Source organism: Hypanus sabinus, chromosome 13, assembly GCF_030144855.1.
Source record: "Hypanus sabinus isolate sHypSab1 chromosome 13, sHypSab1.hap1, whole genome shotgun sequence".
Classification (NCBI taxonomy): domain Eukaryota; kingdom Metazoa; phylum Chordata; class Chondrichthyes; order Myliobatiformes; family Dasyatidae; genus Hypanus; species Hypanus sabinus.
In genome coordinates this window covers 90927489-90945832 of record NC_082718.1, presented here as the reverse complement: position 1 = coordinate 90945832, position 18344 = coordinate 90927489, and the positions used below count along the sequence as shown (strand labels likewise).

Genomic DNA, 18344 nt, shown 5'->3' with positions numbered 1-18344 from the left:
TTTGCCTTTTTGCAGCAGCAGTGCAGTATATAAAATTACTGCAGTACTGTGGAAAAAGTCTTATGCATCCTAGCTGTATGTATATATATGCCCAGGACTTCAGCACAGTTCTGTAAAGAAATAGGAAGATTGGACAGATGAAGAGGTGTACAGCAGAACATGTTCAGGTTTTTGTATCATTGGGAAGAGCAGGCAGAGACAAAAGGGAATATGAGAAGGGTGGTAGGTTGGTTTAACTGCACTGCAAGGAGAAGTCTGAAATGGGTGGGTATGTTGGACTGCTGCTGATCAGGGAGAACATTACATCAATACTCAGAAATGTTACTGCATAATCCTGCCCCCGCCCCCCCCCCCCCCTTTTTTTTGATATATGGTTTTAGTAGTAAATCAGTAATGCACTGTTTTGGGAAACAAAATGTATTGTATCTATGATGAAGAAAGAAGATTATTTTTATAAACTTTGGCATCTGCAAGACATTGCTTCCTTAACCACCGGAGCAGGGCTTGCTTCTTTTCCAAGTACTTTACGATTTGGAAGAGGAGACCAAGTTTAACGCATCCAAGTTTGCTGATGACATCAAATTGAGTAGAAAAGCAAATTGTTCAGAAGTTGTGTAGAGTCTGCATAGATATATAGATAGCCTAAGTGAGTGGGCAAGGGTCTGGCAGATCGAGCACAGTGTTGGTAAATGTGAGTTAATCCACTTTGGAAAGATAAAATTATTTAAATGGTGAGATATTACAGCATGCTGACATGCAAAGGGAAATGGGTGTGCTTGTGCATGGATTGCAAAAGGTTGGTTTGCAGGTGTAACAGGCTATTAAGAAGGCAAATACAATGTTCAAAGTTCAAAGTAAATTTATTATCAAAGTACAAGTATGTCACAGTGTACAACTCTGAGATTAATTTTTGCAGGTGTACACAGTAAATCCAGGAAGCACAATAGGATCAATGAAAGACCCTGCCTAACAGGATGGATGAACAACCAATGCGCAAAAGACAACATACTGTGCAGATACAAAAGAAAGAAAAATAAAGAAGCAATGAATATTGAGAACATGAGATGAAGAGTCCTTGAAAGTGAGCCCGTTGGTTGTAGGAGCAGGTCAGCGATGGGGCAAGTGAAGTTATCCCCTCTGGTTCAAGAGTCTGATGGTTGAGGGGTCATAACTGTTCCTGAACCTGGTAGTGTGGCTCTTGAGGCACCTAGACTTTCTTCCTGATGGCAGCAGTGAGGAGAGAATGCGTGCATGATGACGAGGGTCCCTAATGATGACTGCTCCTTCCCTGCAGCAACACTGAGTGAGGAAGGTTTTACCTGTGATGGACTTGGCCATGTCCACTACCTTTTGTAGGATTTTCTGTTCAAGCGCTTTTGTGTCTCCATATGAGATGTGATGCAACTAGTCAATGTGCCCTGTCCCACACATTTGTACAAGTTTGTCAAAGTTTTAGATGTCGCGCTGAATCTTTACAAACTTCTAAAGGAGTAGAGGTGCTGCCATGCTTCCTTTGTAAAGGTGTTTATATGTTGGACCCAGAATGGATCCTCTGAAATAACAACGAGGAATTTAAGGTTGCTGAACCTCTGATCCTCTGAGGACTGGCTCCTAGACCTCTGGTTTCTCTTCCTGAAGTTAATAATGAGCTACTTGGTCTTGCTGACATTGAATTAAAGATTGCTGCTGTGGCACCATTCAACCAGATTTTCATCACCCTCCTATTTGCTGATTTATAACCATTTCTGATTTGTCCAATGACATCGGTATTGTCAACAAACTTAAATGTGGTATTGGAGCTGTGCCTAGCCTCACAGTTATAATGTTAACTTTCACTGCTAGACGGATTGAATTTAAAAGCAGAGAGGTTATGCCACAACTGTACAGGGTACTGGTAACGGTGCAGCTGAATGACTGCATACAATTCTGGTCTCCTTCCTTGACTCCTTGCAGAGGAGGTTCACCAGGTTGATCATGGAAATGCGGTAGATTGAGTCAGCTGGGACTATACTCTCTGGAATTCAGGAGAACGAGGGAAGCTTTCATAAAAACAAAATTATGAACTGGATAGATAAAGTTGTTCACAGTGGTAGGTGAGACTAGAACTGGGGGCAGAGCCTCAAGATTCAGTGGAATAGATTTAAGACAGATGAGTAGAAATTACTTTTCCCTGAGAGTAGTGAATCTGAGGAATTCTTTGCCCAGGGAAGCAGTGGATTTATCTCGGCTATCTTTTCCCTTCTTCCCATAGCATCCCAGGAAAGATCCCATCAGAACCTGAGATCTTATCCACAATAATACCCACCAATACTCCTATCACTTGCTCTTTCCTAAAATGGAAAGAATATATAGAGCAATCATTTTGAGATATACTGCAGTACTTCAGTGCACCCCGTCCTTCACTCTTCAAGTGAATACTGCTGCAAAGTATTCATTTAAGACCTTGCTCATAACGCCAGATATAGATCAGCCCTTCAGCCCTTGGAAAGCCTACTCTTTTCTTGGCTACCCTCTCGTTTCTAATATAAAATTCTAATATGTCTTCATCTCCTACTTGCCAAGAATATTTCTTGGCCACATTTTGCCCTACTTATTTCATTCTTAATCTTTCTCCTTTAGACTCTATAAACTTCAAAAGGCCTTGGTTGATACCAACATACCTGATGAATGCTTCTTTTAAACCTCCAATATCCTTTATTGACTAAGATTCACTAAACTTCCCCTTTCTGGATGTGTTGACTCTGATCTCTTTGCGACTTGCCTTTAAGATGCCTTCTACATGGTATGTAGTTTACCCACTGCTTCCAATATACTTATACCAGGTCCTGTCTTTCCCCAGTTTTCATGGGGATCAACTTTATCCTTTTCATGCAAGGCTCTTTACATGCTGCTTCAAAAAACCCTTTTGGACACTTTTTACCAGTTGTATCCTACCAAACTCCTCAGAGTAAGGAAATCCCAGTCAATATTTAGAAAGTTAAAATCCTCACCAATACAATTTAACTGCATTTCTAACCTTCTGTGATCTGCCAGCTGGTCTCTTCTCACTCCCACTACTGGGAAGTCCGCAGTGCAGTGTGAAAGTATTTGCTTTTTTTATTCAGTTCTACCCAGAAAGCCTTAAACTGATACCTTCACAAAAGAACATAAGAAATAGGAGCAGGGGTAGGCTGCGTGGCTCTTTGAGTCTGCTCCACCATTCAATAAGGTCTTGGCTGATCTGGCTGTGGACATTCCCCACTTGCTTTTTCCACAGAACCCTTAATTCCCAAACTACGCAAAAATCTAACAAACAGCATCTTAAATATACAATGAAAACACAGGCAGGAGGGCAGACGGGGTGGTGTTTCTTTGTTGGATAAAAAATCAAATCAAATTATTAGAATGAAGTGACATAGGGTCAGAAGGTGTTGAATCATTGTGGGTAGAGCTAAGGAACTGTAGCAGTACAAAATATCCTTGATAGGAGTTGTATAAAGCCTCCCAAACAGTAATAAGGATGTGGCCAACAAATTACAATAGTCATGGGGGACTTTGATACGCAAGTAGATTAGGAAAATCAGGTTGGTGCTGGACTCCAGGATGGGGAATTTCTAGAGTTGCTACAAAGTGGCTTTTTAGAGCAGCTGATGGTTGAGCTCATCTGGATTCTGGATTGGGTGTTGTGCAATGATTGATTAGGGATCTTTAAGGTAAAAGAACCCTTAGGGGCAAATGATTATGATATGTTCAAATTCACCTTGAAATTGAGAAGAGGCAGATGTATCAGTGTTACGGTGGAGTAATAGGAATTACAGAGCCATGAGAGAGGTATTGGCCAGAATTGATTGGAAAAGAACACTACAAGGATGATGGCAGAGCAGTAATGGCTGGAATTTCTGGAAGCAATTTGGAAGGCACAGGATATATACATCCCAAAGAGGAAGAAGTATTCTAAAGGAAAGATGACACAACTGTGGCTAACAGGAGAACTCAAAGCCCCCTTAAAACCAAAGAGAGTGCATATAATAGAGCAAAAATTAGTGGGAAGTTAGAGAAGCATAGAAACATAGAAAACCTACAGCACAATACAGGCTTTTCGGCTCACAAAGTTTTGCTGAACATGTCCCCACCTTAGAAATTACTAAGCTTACCCATAGCCCTCTATTTTACTAAACTCCATGTACCTATCCAAAAGTCTCTTAAAGGACTCTATCGTATCCGCCTCCACCACTGTTGCTGGCAGCCCTTTCCACGCACTCAGCACTCTCTGAGTAAAATGCTTACCCCTGACATCTCCTCTGTACCTACTCCCCAGCACCTTAAACCTGTGTCCTCTTGTGGCAACCATTTCAGCCCTTGGAAAAAGACTCTGACTATCCACACTATCAATGTCTCTCATCATCTTATACACCTCTATCAGGTCACCTCTCATCCTCCATCGCTCCAAGGAGAAAAGGTCGAGTTCACTCAGCCTATTCTCATAAGGCAAACTCTCCAATCCAGGCAACATCCTTGTAAATCTCCTCTACACCCTTTCTATAGCTTCCACATCCTTCCTGCAGTGAGGTGACTAGAACTGAGCACAGTACTCCCAAGTGGGGTCTGACCAGGGTTCTACATTACCTCTCAGCTCCTAAATTCAATTCCACGATTGATGAAGGGCAATACACTGAATGCCTTCTTAACCACAGAATAAACCTGCACAGCTGCTTTTAGCATCCTATGGACTCGGACCCCAAGATCCCTCTGATCCTTCACACTGCCAAGAGTCTTACCATTAATACTATATTCTGCCATCATATTTGACCTACCAAAATGAACCACTTCACACTTATCTGGGTTGAACTCCATCTGCCACTTCTCAGCCCAGTTTTGCATTCTATCAATGACCCATTGTAACCTCTGACAGCCCTCCACACTATTCACAATCCCTCCAACCTTTGTGTTATTGGCAAACTTACTAACCCAACCCTCCACTTCCTCATCCAGGTCATTTATAAAATTTGCAAAGAGTAAGGGTCCCAGAACAGATCCCTGAGGCACTCCACTGGTGACCTACCTCCATGCAGAATATGACCTGTCTACAACCACTCTTTGCCTTCTGTGGGCAAGCCATTTCTGGATCCACAAAGCAACATCCCCTTGGATCCAATTCCTCCTTACTTTCTCAATAAGCATTGCATGAGGTACATTATCAAGTGCCTTGCTGAAATACATATACACTACATCTACTGCTCTACCTTCATCAATGTGTTTGGTCACATCCTCAAAGAATTCAATCAGGCTCGTAAGGCATGACCCTCGACAAAGCCATGCTGACTATTCCTAAACATAGCCTTTGATAAGGTCCCACATAGGAGATTAGTGGGCAAAATTAGAGCACATGGTATTGAGGGTAGGGTATTAACATGGATAGAATATTGGTTGGCAGACAGGAAACAAAGAGTAGGGATTAACGGGTCCTTTTCAGAATGGCACACAGTGACTAGTGGGGTACCGCAAGGCTCAGTGCTGGGACTGCAGCTATTTACAATATATGTTAATGATTTAGATGAAGGGATTAAAAGTAACATTAGCAAATTTGCAGATGACACAAAGCTGGGTGGCAGTGTGAAATATGAGGATGTTAGGAGAATGCAGGGTGACTTGGACAGGTTGGGTGAGTGGGCAGATGCTTGACAGATGCAGTTTAATGTGGATAACTGTGAGGTTATCCACTTTGGTGGCAAGAATAGGAAGGCAGATTACTATCTGAATGGTGTCATGTTAGGAAAAGGGGAAGTACAATGAGATCTAGGTGTCCTTGTTCACCAGTCACTGAAAGTAAGCATGCAGGTACAGCAGGCAGGCATGTTGGCCTTCATAACAAGGGGAGTTGAGTTTAGGAGCAAAGAGGTCCTTCTGCAGTTGTACAGGGCCCTGGAGAGATCACACCTGGAGTACTGTGTTCAGTTTTGGTTTCCAATTTGAGGAAGGACATTCTTGCTATTGAGGGAGTACAGCGTAGGTTCATGAGGTTGATTCCCAGGATGGCGGGACTGTCATATGTTGGAAGATTGGAGCAACTGGGCTTGTATACACTGGAATTTAGAAGGATGAGAGGGGATCTGATTGAAATGTATAAGATTATTAAGAGATTGGACATGCTAGAGGCAGGAAACATGTTCCCGATGTTGGGGGAGTCCAGAACTTTAAGAATAAGGGGTAGGCCATTTAAAACGAAGTTCAGGAAAATCTATTTCACCCAGAGAGTTGTGGATCTATGGAATGCTCTGCCTCAGAAGGCAGTGGAGGCCAATTCTCTGGATGCTTTCAAGAAAGAGATAGAGCTCTTAAAGATAGCGGAGTCGAGGGATATGGGGAGAAGGCAGGAACGGGGTACTGATTGTGGATGATCAGCCATGATCGCACGAATGGCCGAATGGCCTACTCTTGCACCTATTGTCATATTATACCTCTCCAAACGTTCATAAATCCTGCCTCTCAGGATCTTCTCCATCAACTTACCAACCACTGAGGTAAGACTCACTGGTCTATAATTTCCTGGGCTATCTCACCCCCTTTCTTGAATAAAGGAACAATGTCCACAACTCTCTAATCCTTTGGAACCTCTCCCGTCCCCATTGATGATGCAAAGATCATCGCCAGAGGCTCAGCAAACTCCTCCCTCGCCTCCTACAGTAGCCTGGAGTACATCTCATCTGGTCCCGGTGACTTATCCAACTTTTTGCTTTCCAAAAGCTCCAGCACAAACTCTTTCTTAATATCTACATGCTCAAGCTTTTCAGTCCACTGTAAGTCATCACTACAATTACTAAGATCCTTTTCCATAGTGAATACTGAAGTATTCATTGAGTACCTCTGCTATTTCCTCTGGTTCCATACACACTTTCCCACTGTCACACCTGATAGGTCCTATTCTTCCACGTCTTATCCTCTTGCTCTTAACATACTTGTAGAATGGGGTTTTCCTTAATTCTGCCTGTAAAGGCCTTCTCATGACCCCTTCTGGCTCTCCTAATTTCCTTCTTAAGCTCTTTCCTATTAGCCTTATAATCTTCTAGATCTCTAACATTACCTAGCTCTCTGAACCTTTTGTTTGCTTTCTTTTTCTTCTTGACTAGATTTATTACAGCCTTTGTACACCACGGTTCCTGTACCCTACCATAACTTCCCTGTCTCATTGGAATGTACCTATGCAGAACTCCACACAAATATCCCTGAACATTTGCCACATTTCTTCCATACTTTTCCCTGAGAACATCTGTTTCCAATTTAAGCTTCCAATTTCCTGTCTGATATCCTCAGAATTCTCCTTACTCCAATTAAATGTTTTTCTAACTTGTCTGTTTTCTATCTCTCTCCAATGCTATTGTAAAGGAGATAGAATTATGATCACTATCTCCAAAATACTCTCACACTGAGAGATCTGACACCTGACCAGGTTCATTTTTGAATACCAAATCAAGTACAGCCTCTCCTCTTGTTGGCTAATCTACATATTGTGCCAGGAAACCTTCCTGTGCATATCTAACAAACTCCACTCCATCTAAATCCTTTGCTCTAGGGAAATGCCAGTCAATATTTGAGAAATTAAAATCTCCCATCACTACAACTCTGCTTTATCACACCTTTCCAGGAACTGTTTCCCTATTTGCTCCTGGATATCCTTGTTACTATTGGGCGGCCTATAAAAACATTCAGTAAGGTTATTGACCCCTTCCTGTTCCTAACCTCCACCCACAGAAACTCCGTAGACAAGCTCTCCATGCCATCCTCCTTTTCTGCAGCTGTGACACTATCTCTGTTCAACAGTGCCACGTCCCCACCTCTTTTTCCTCCCTCCCTGTCCTTTCTGAAATATCTAAAACACAGCACTTGAAGTAACCATTCCTGTCCCTGAGCCATCCAAGTCTCTGTAATGGCCACCGCATCATAGCTCCAAGTTCTGATTCAAGTAGAGGATTGAGAAGGTTTTAAAAACCAACAGAAGGCAACTTAAAAAGTCATTAAAAAGAAAAAGATGGAATGCAAAAGTAAGCTAGCCAATAACATTAAAGAGGATACCAAAAGCTTCTTCAGATACACAAGGTGTAAAAGAGGCGAGTGGATTATGGACTGCTGGAGAACGATGGGGGGGGGGGGGACAAGGAACTGGTGGACAAAATGAATAAGTATTTTGCATACTAACAGTATGGTGGAAGTGTCAGGGATCATGAAGTGTGTGAAGTTACCTTAACTAGACAGAAGGTTCCTGGGAAACTGAAAGGTCTGAAGGTAGGTAAGTCACTGGACCAGATGGTGTATGCCCCAGGGTTCTGAAAGAGGTGGCTAAAGAGATTGTGGCAGCATTAGTAATGATCTTTCAAGAATCACCGGATTCTGGAATGGTTCCAGAAGACTGGAAAATTGCAAATGTGTCTCCACTGTTCAAGAAGGGAGAAAGGTAGAAGAAAAGAAACTATAGGCTGGTTAGTCTGACCTCAGTGGTTGTGAAGATGTTGGATTATTAAGGAGGAGGTTTCAGGATACTTGGAGGCACATGATAAAATAGGCTGTGGTCAACATGGTTTCCTCAAGGGAAAATCTTGCCTGACAGATCTGTTGGAATTCTTAGAAGAAATAACAAGCAAGGAAAATTGGTTGATGTTGTCTACTTGGATTTTCAGAAGGCCTTTGACAAGGTGCTACACATGAGGCTGTTTAACAAGCTATGAGCCCATTTATTACAGGGAAGATTCTAGCATGGCTGATTGGCAGGAGGCAAAGAGTGGGTATTAAGGGAGCCTCTTCTGATTGGCTGCTGATGACTAGTGGTGTTCCACAAGGGTCTGTGTGAACACAGATTCTTTTTACGTGATATGTCAATAATTTGGATGGTGGAATTGATGGCTTTTTGGAAAGTTTTCAAACAATATGAAGATCGGTGGAGGGACAGGTAGTTTTGAGGAAGTAGGCTACAGTAGGACTTAGATATGGAGAATGGGTAAAGAAATGCCAGGTGGAATACAGTGTGCAAAGTTTATGCTCATGCCCTTTGGTAGAAGAAATGAAAGGGTTGACAATTTTCTAAATTGATAGAAAATACCAAAAAATGAGGTGCAAAGGAACTTGGGAGTCCTTTTGCAGGATTCCCTGTAGATTAATTTACACGTTGAGTTTGTGGTGAGGACGACAATTACAATGTTAGTATTCATTTCAAGAGGACTAGAATATAAAAGCAAGGATGGTAATGTTCTATGAAGTACTAGTGAGGCCTCACAGAGTATTGTGAGCAGGTTTAGGCCCCTTATCTTAGGATGTGCTGAAGCTAGAGAGGATTCAAAGGAGGTTCATGAAAATGATCCCAGGATTGAATAGTTTGTCCAGTAAAGATGATGGTTTTGATGGCTCTGCGAATGTATTCACTAGAATTCAAAAGAATGAGGGGTGACCTCATTGAAACCTATCGAATGGTGAAAGGCCTTGATAGAGTGTTTGTGGATGATGTTTTCTATGTTGGGAGAGTCTAAGACCAGAGGGGACAGCCACAGAATGGGGAGGGGGGGTCCTTTTAGAATGGAGATTGAGGAGGAATTTCTTTAACCAGAGAGTGTTGAATCTGTAGAATTTGATGCCAAAGGCAGCAGTGGAGGCTAAGTCTTTATGTATATTTAAGTCAGAGGTTGATAGTTTCTTGACTGGTCAGGAGATGAGGGGATATGGAAAGAAGGCAGGAGATTTTGGCTGAGAGGGAAATGGATCAGCCATGAAGAAATGGCGGAGCAGACTTGATGGGCCAAATGGCCTAATTCTGCTCCTATGTCTTAAGGTATGTTCTTGAGATGTATATATTCCCTTTATTTTAATTTGCACTGTTTGTTGTCTTTTGCACACTGGTTGCTTGTCTGCTATGTTGGGTGTGGTCTTTCATTGATTCTATTATGGTTCTTGGAGTTACTGACTATGCTCACAAGAAAGCATATCTGAGGATTGTATATGGTGACTTATATGTACTTCGATAATAAATTTACTTGAATTTTGAGTGCAGAAGGTAATTGCAAGAAGTTGCCTAGAATGGAGGGTTGTAATTTATCAGGAAAGGTCAGATAAATGGTTGGTTTTATTCCTGAGAGATAACTTCATTGAGTTTATGAAATTGAAGGGACACAGGTAGAATAGGTAGTCTTTCTTTCCAGTGCAAGGAGTCAAGATTTGGAGGGCACAGGTTTAAGGTGTAAGGGGAGAAATTTGAAGGGATTCTGAGTGGTAAAATTTTCAAACAGGGTGATGATTATCTGGAATATGCTGTTAGAGAAGGTGGTAGAATCAATTGATTGGTGTGGGCAAGGTGTGTTGCGAATCCATCCTTGAAAGCATTCCATTCAGTCAGATTATGACAACTTGCATACCTAGATCACTGTGAAAGGCTGCCAGTGCAATGGAACATCAATTTGTCAGAATAAATAATGGCTCAGATATGCTTCAGTTTGTATAGATGCATCTTTAGTTTGGATGAGGAGTACAGCATAAAATGCCTGCTATTGTTGTGGAAATAATGTCTGTGTGAAGGTTTCAATGTACCTTTATATTGTAAATCATATTGTTAATTTCATGTATTTCTGGGCACACAGCTTCTTAATTTAAAAAGATAGGAAGTAAATTTTGAATGAGGGCCATTAGTCCATTGAAGTAAACCAATTCCTTTCCCTTGAACAGTCATTTTCTATTTTGTTTACCTTTTCAGAGGCTCATCTTTCTGTACCTTTAACCAAAAGTTCAAACTGGTGACCTTTCCAGAGATCACTGGCGAGGCTAATTTTAGTCTATTTGCCAAAAGGTTAATCTAGTCTGCAAGGACTGATTCAGTTCTTATCCTCAACTCAGATCTTTTCCCATGTGTTGTGAAAATCCATCATAGCAGAAATTACTAAGTGCTGCTGCTCCAGCTATTTCATGACTTCTCACTGCATCAGTGAGTAAGTAACACTCAAACAAGTGAACCATGGGCATCCTGAAAGTCTAAATGAGTTAATGAAGTGAACAGAAAAAATATGACACCTAATCAGTTTATAGCTGGAGTACTTTTATCTTCAATGCTCAAACATGCTTCAGTGGCATCAACAACATTTAGTTCTGCGCAGTGTCTAGCACGTTAATAACTGTTTTGGAAGGACGCATTTATAGTCAGTAACCATGTTGTCATTTGAACAAGTCTATTTCTTTACGGCTCAACAGCCAGAGGCTGGAATTTGATTTGATCACTTATTTATGCTTAATTTCTAAATAGCATGTTAAAGTGGTTATTTTGTGTACCTACAGCACATCAGATTTTGCAAAATGGGCAGTAGGCTATTAAATATACTGCTTCAGTTTTTGTCATTGTGCAATAAACTGACAAGCTAATATTTGCTAGCAAGATAGAATATGCTGATATATTTCAATTAAAACAATTGCAGAATAACGATCATTGGATTTAAAATCTGATGCTGGAATCTCATTATTTTAGTTTTTTGTTCTATTTCCAAGTTGGAGTTTTACATCAATTTTATTTTAGTACATATTTATCTAAATTGTAAATTTCTGAAAACATTTGTTTACAACCAAGACACTAGGAGTAAAACACACTTTGTAACAGCCTTATTTTTGTTGGGCTCTGGAGTAGAGCTCTATGACTGTATTCTGTTTTCAGTTTACTGATCACTTGATTGGTTAAAACTGAGAAGATAATGATTTGCTGGTGTTGACTATACTGTATAAAGGATTGTTGATAAATTTGACCTTGATGTAGATGATAATTACATTTCAGTTTTGATGTAAGCACCAAAAAATGGGCTCTTTAATGCTGTTATTCACTTTATAATTGATGTCTGATGTGGTCTAAGCATACAGTACTCATCATCAGAGTGTGCTCAAGATTTTATTAGGCTTTGTTCAAAAAGTTATTTTCTGAGTAATTTGGCAATTCTTAAGCATTTGAACATCTGATGCTAGGATTTGAATAAATATTGGAGTTTATATTTGTTTTTTTTTAAAGGTCCCTTTTTCTTCTTGCACGTCTTGCAGGCTCTGTTGGTCAAAGTAATGTTTGAAAGGATAGGTAACCCATTTACAGACTGCCACCATGTGGCGTGGAACATCAGCCAGAGAAATAATAAGCTCTTTGTTAAATGGTGAGGTATAAATAAGTAGAAGGAATGGGAGTGACAAGTGCTTCTGATACAAAATTAATCATATGAGATGGTTAGCCATATTTGCAATGCAACATTTTGATATTGCATATTGCTGTTGTATTATCCATCACTGTCACAGCTTAAATAAAATCAGAATTTACTGAAAACTTCTCAAAGATCATGCAATGACTTTGGAAAGAGAAGCATATTTCATAGTAGTTTAACTGTGATCATCACAGTTGGTCCTTTCTACATTTAGAGACACCAAACACAGATTGGGTCACTGCCTGAACATTCTACTAGGGCAGGCATGGGCAAACTACAGCCTGCGGGCCATATGCGGCCCGTTAAGCTTTTTAATCCAGCCCGCAGAACTTGATGAAATTATATTAATAAACCTTGTTAACGTTTTTTCCCCGCGATTCTGGCGTTTTCCCAATAGATGACGCACTCTAAATACATTGACCTTTGTTGAGGTGCAGCGTATTACTCCACATTTGCGCTTTACTCTTGTTCGGCTCGACCTATTTGTGTGAACAGGAGTTCAGCGTCATGAACATCAACAAAGCCAGCCACGGATCCAAGTTAACTGACCAACACCTCAGATCCATCCTGAGAATCGCCACAACAAAACTAAATCCAGACCTTGATGCGCTGGCTAAAAAGGGAGACCAACAACACTGTTCCCACTGAAATTAAAAATAAGTTTCTTTGTTGTGTTATGTAAAAAATGCATTTGAAAATATTATTTTCAATAAGCCTTACATGTTACATGTAATTTCTGTTAAGTGACGGACATGAGTAGTGCACAGATGCACGTAAGTTCTCAAAATAAAAAATGCGCTCCAGATCAAATAACGCGCTCCGCATACTGGCGCGCTGTCATTGTTCTGTCTTTGTGCTGGTTGTTGTTGAGTTTTGGCACAGGGGACAATTGAATAAGAAGGAGCAGGACAAGTAGACCTGCATCTCCTACCGTTTTTGAAATAAAGACAGTCAGGAGAAGAGTGATGATGATAGTATCTTGAAGGATAACAGAACTTTCAGTGCTTTAAAATAATAACTGTTACTATTTAAAAAAGCTGTATTTTATTCATTTAATTTTCAGTGTTTTAAAAATCATTTCAATAAATAGCTAAATACCATGGGACTTCAAAGACAGATATTTTGTTGTAATGCATTTGTTCATTTTCAATTGAAATTAAAGCACATGTTTTCTACATATCCCATGATATTTTATTTTCTCTTATGTGGTGTATTACCAAAACACTCCGTCCATCTGCTCCTGGTCCGGCCCCCCTGTCAAATTTTAGAACCCTTTGTGGCCCACAAGTCAAAACGTTTGCCCACCCCTGTACTAGGGTGATGTCTGCCACTACATTCTCCATCATGTTTTTATCCATCTGCCTGTTACGATAAGGCCCAGTGTAAGCTGAACAACTGCATGTTTCAAACTTCCAGACTCAATGTCGAACTCTACAGCTAAAAATTACTTTTTTCATACCCTGTATCAGAGCAGTCGAGATCATCCATCTTTGACATTGGCTCAGCCTCATCATTCACAATGTACCCCTGCATTTCAAACTCTGCATCCGTTGCTCTGTATTCTTAATTTAATTGCCCTCATTTCATAATATTTGTGAACAAAGGATTATGTTCTCCTTCCATAATTGTCCACATTGACGTTTCAAATGGATTGCCTCCTCTACAGCTTTCTCCCAAGGCAGCACCAGCTTTGCCCACATTTACTGTGCCCTACCCACGCTTCCCCCATCCAAAACTTCAACAGTAATTTCCTTTTCTCTTATTTGGACAAAGAGAATTTTAAATTTAAAAAATATATATATTTTAAAATAATTTAAGAGTATCTCAACATTTTTTATATTTATTTTTAGACTATTGAGAAGACCTTTAACAGTACCAATTCTATCAGATGAAAGCTCATCAACCTTAAGCACTGGCTTTATATTTCTATCTAGAGATGTTAAGTATTTTTACCATTTGCAATTTAATTTCTAAAGAGCATCTGAGTGAACTGGGGGGTGGGAGATGCAGGACCCTGAGGCATTTTATGAACTTAACAAGTTCATAAAATTGGCTAATGAGTACGTTTATATTTGTTGAATAACTGCTTTGTGGGACTACTGCATGAGTGAGACTGGGATCTAATTCCATCCCACATACTGTAGTTACTGAACCAAGTGTGGCCATGTGGATTGTATGAGGTGCAATTTTGATTTAGCATAAGATGGCTTGTGGTATTTTGGTGTTTAATCTAAAGGATTTCAGTTCAAGACAATTATAAAATGTGAAAACTTCTTAGACTTTAACGGGAGGTTTTCCCCACATATGGAATCCTAAAGAAATTAGTCAAAGGTTGAATTTTCTATTCCAGAGGCATATGACTGTTCAGTCATAGATTCAACACAGAGATTAATAGATTTCTAGATATTAAAGGAATAAAGGAATCTTGGGAAAAGGGCAGAGAGATGGTGTTTGAGATAGATCAATCATGACCTTGTTAAATGGTGGAACATGATCAGTGCAGAATGGCCTACTCTTGCTTCTATTTTCTAAGAGGGCTTCAAAGAGAATAATTAAAATAACTGTTAACTTAATTCTTTCTTCCCTTAGCAATCCCTGGACTGTGTGATTTCTTGAATTTACAATCCTCATATTTTACAAATATGTGTGCAAAGTGTTTTTAATATTTCAGCCACACTTCCTGCCACTGAAGTACATCTCCATTGTCAATGTTGACATCGGGGATTGGATGACTGCTTTCCAGAAAGCTCCCATTCAGCTTACAAGGGCATCCCGGTGACTTTAATTATCCATTCCACTCGCACTCTGACTTGTCCTCCTTTGGTCTACTAAGGCCCAAAGAAATGTACTATAAACCTGAGGAGTTAACAAGTTATCTTTCAGCTGGACATGTTACAGCCTTTGACTTAACAAATTCAGGAAATTGGCCATTCTTGCCTTTCATCTCATGTTTCCAGCTTTCAGCTTAATTGATCTCCTGAAGGTAAATTTGGATTTCATTCATCGTCTCCTATTTACAGCTCCCCAAATGTACATTATGTTATTCGCCTGATGACTGCGCTCATTCAACCAAAGGTTCCCTATTTATGTCATTCAATCTTGCCTGATCATGAGCGTATTGCGGATCTTCCATTTTGTCCCCATTTCCTCACCCTCATCTTTTCCACGGTTTACAACTTTTCACGTTTCTGAGCAAAGGTCATCATCCTGAAACATTAACTCTTATTCCTCTACCTCCACAGCTGAATATTTTATTGCTTCTGCCTTTTTACTGCTAAAGGAAAGTCTTTCTGTTACATGTTATTTTCTCATGTACAAATAACCTTTTAAATTTCCTTTTCCTATTCTCTTTTGTACTTTCTGCATTCAGCTAGGATCCCTATCATGTTGGAAGCCTGACGTTTGTGCCCCTTTCTCTTGTATTTTAATTTCATCTTTTTATCTCAATTTTGGATTCCTTTCCATTCACCTACTGGGAATATTTCTAATTATAACCAAAGAATCTTTCAACATGAAGGTTTCCTTTGCCCAATTACAGTTTCACTTTCCAATTTTTAATTCCAGTCCACTTGGTCAGCTTCTCGTTCATCAATTGGAACTGCACATTTTCACTTTTTTTTCTTGTTTTCCTCAACCACTTTAAACCTGATGAAATTATTTCTTAGATGCTCCCCATTTAAAACTGCACTTCTTTTTCTAGTACTAGATTGGCATAGTTTCCTTCTTGTTGGACCAAAAGTTTCAAATCAAGAACAATCTCTTGTGCACCTCAGGAATTGCATGCACAATGTTATTTTAATCTACTTCAAGAAAAGCTTTCCTTTAATCACTTAAGCATAAGATTCCTGTATCTTTTTGAACTTTGCTTGAAAATTTCTTGCTGACTTTTTCCCCACCATTTGGCACTGCACACCCTTCATAGTTATTTGAATTTTAATAAGTTTATATGTTCACCTGGAAAACCTCATTCATTTCCTCAGTTTCTAGAGAGGGTCCTTGACATACTACTTGAAATTCTTTATTACCTTTCTTTTTCCTTTTCATGAAGATGGTGCCTAGAAATATAGATTGCAACTATTTTGTATGATAGTCTGGTTTCCTTTATTCCTATTTATATCATAATTCAACTGTACAGTCCCCTCTGTATCCACTTGAATTTGAAGCTCTAGGCTGGTGCATTATCTTCAGCCACATGTTAACCTACTTTGTTTTACTGCTTCTGTGTTGCTTCATGCACAGCACTCCGTGAATTCCAGAGATACCCACCCTTGAGGATCTGCTCCTCAATTCTCAACAATCTCTACAAACTTAACATGTTTTGTTTTTTTTTATCAGTGGTTCTAGTATGCACTGGAGTTTGTTTTCTTCTGCAGAATATTCTTTAAATATCTGTAATATGGTATATTTATGTGTGTGTTTATATAAAGGCACTGATAATATGGGGTGGTCTGGCATTTAATTCATTATGAGTTGTGCGGAGGCAGTATAGGACAATTAACATTACATTATGCTGAAATACAAGAGGTATAAAGTTGTATCTGTTTTTTCTCTTCTGGTCTATAAGCAGAAAAGAGGGCCAGGATTTAAGTATGCCTCCAACCTCCCAGGTTCACTGCTGAAAGAGCAAAGGCAGAACAAAGAGCACAAGGACAACATGGAAACAGTCAAGAAAAAGGGTGAGCGAGAGGAAAATTCCAAGCGGAAATCCGAGGAACATTCCAAGAAACAATCAGATGACTCTGTTCCCAGGAGGAAATCCGAGGATGGGCTTGTGATACGGAAGCGACGAATTGCTGATAGATCATCAGACTCAGTTGTCAGAAAAAAGGTGCAACATAAAAATTTGACAAATTTGTCTGAAGTTTTTAATGTTCCATTATCACATAGCAATCCTGCAGAATTAATTCTAGGATTTTTTATATTGGAAAAATAGTAACCAAACAACATTTTCAAAAAGTTTAGATTTTCCAATCAACAGAGCAATGATTTATTTTTCAATAGAATGCAAAGCTGTTATTTTTGTGCTATAACATGTAACCATTCTTTAAAAATTTCTATTCTGCTTTGTATGGTTTAATTTTAAAAATAACATTAGCAATAAGGTTCCAATTTTTAATTGCTGGTTTACTAAATATTCAGTGGACTCTATAATTATGAATTTAGCAACAGCTATTATTAAGTAATCATTGCAGAATATTTGCATCACATCACTGAACAAGTGCTGACTGTGTTAACAGGGTAGCAGGGCAACATTTCACTCCTGATTTATATCAAGAGTGAAATGTGGAAATCTGAAATAAACAATTGGTATTTTTTTTTAAAGTAAGTTTATTACATATTTGTCAAAATTTCTTGAAGCTGACTTTGTGTTCTTTTCTGGCAGTTTAAGATTGGAAGGGAAGAAAAGCTGTTAAGGAGAAAGGTATTTGTGCTTATTCATATTTTAAAACATTTGACCACTGTTCAAATGTTTGTTTTCTCAAGTTTGATTTTTTTTCTCTCTAAATTACCGGTTCACTCAGAAACACTAGATTTGGATGTCATAGCATTGCTCAGTTATGGCTGGAGCTTAAAGTAGATTAATGTTCATTATGATGGATTGGAATCTCTCATCCATTCCACCAAATCCAGTAAAAGCAGTTGCTGCTGTTAGAAGGTAGCCGTGATTATGTCTTGTTATGAGGAATTAATCTAGTGGATGAATCAGCTCATGCTTGTAGAGTTCAAATTTCCTCATTGTGAAGTATAACTAATCGATTTTTTTTCTTACAATTTTAATCCCCTTCAATAGATAGTTTTATCCTTTAGCAATAGGGAACTTTGTTAAGACAAGACAAGAGAAGGTGGCTTATTTCTTAAGTAGGAAAGCTTAATGAAAGATTTGGTGGAGTCACTCAAACTTATGTACAATTTTGAAATTCTAAATGGGCAGAATAGTTGATAAATCAGGGACGCAGATTTGAGATAATTAGCCATAATAACCGGAGGGTGGGAATGAACAGAACGCGCTGTCTAAGAAAGTGGTGGAATTTGATTCAACACAAACTTTTTAAGGGAGCTAGATGTGAACAAAGAAAGAAACTGCAGGTTTATGGGGAAACAGCAAATTAGAATAACTGGGTATTTCTTTCAAAGCACTGTCATTGGCATGATGGAGCAAACAGC

General features: G+C 39.4%; 1 protein-coding gene across 8 annotated transcripts in view; it reads left to right on the top strand.

The window, feature by feature from the left end:
* kdm2bb (lysine (K)-specific demethylase 2Bb) overlaps positions 1–18344 on the top strand; it is a 237774-nt gene that overhangs the window by 198268 nt on the left and 21162 nt on the right. For 5 of the 8 annotated variants that reach the window (XM_059988188.1, XM_059988189.1, XM_059988182.1 and 2 more), the window contains 2 exons: positions 16737–17007; positions 17563–17601. In XM_059988188.1, coding sequence (XP_059844171.1) covers positions 16737–17007; positions 17563–17601 — 310 coding nt within the window. The remainder of the gene's footprint in view (positions 1–16736; positions 17008–17562; positions 17602–18344) is intronic. The other 3 variants (XM_059988183.1, XM_059988187.1, XM_059988184.1) reach the window with 2 other exon arrangements.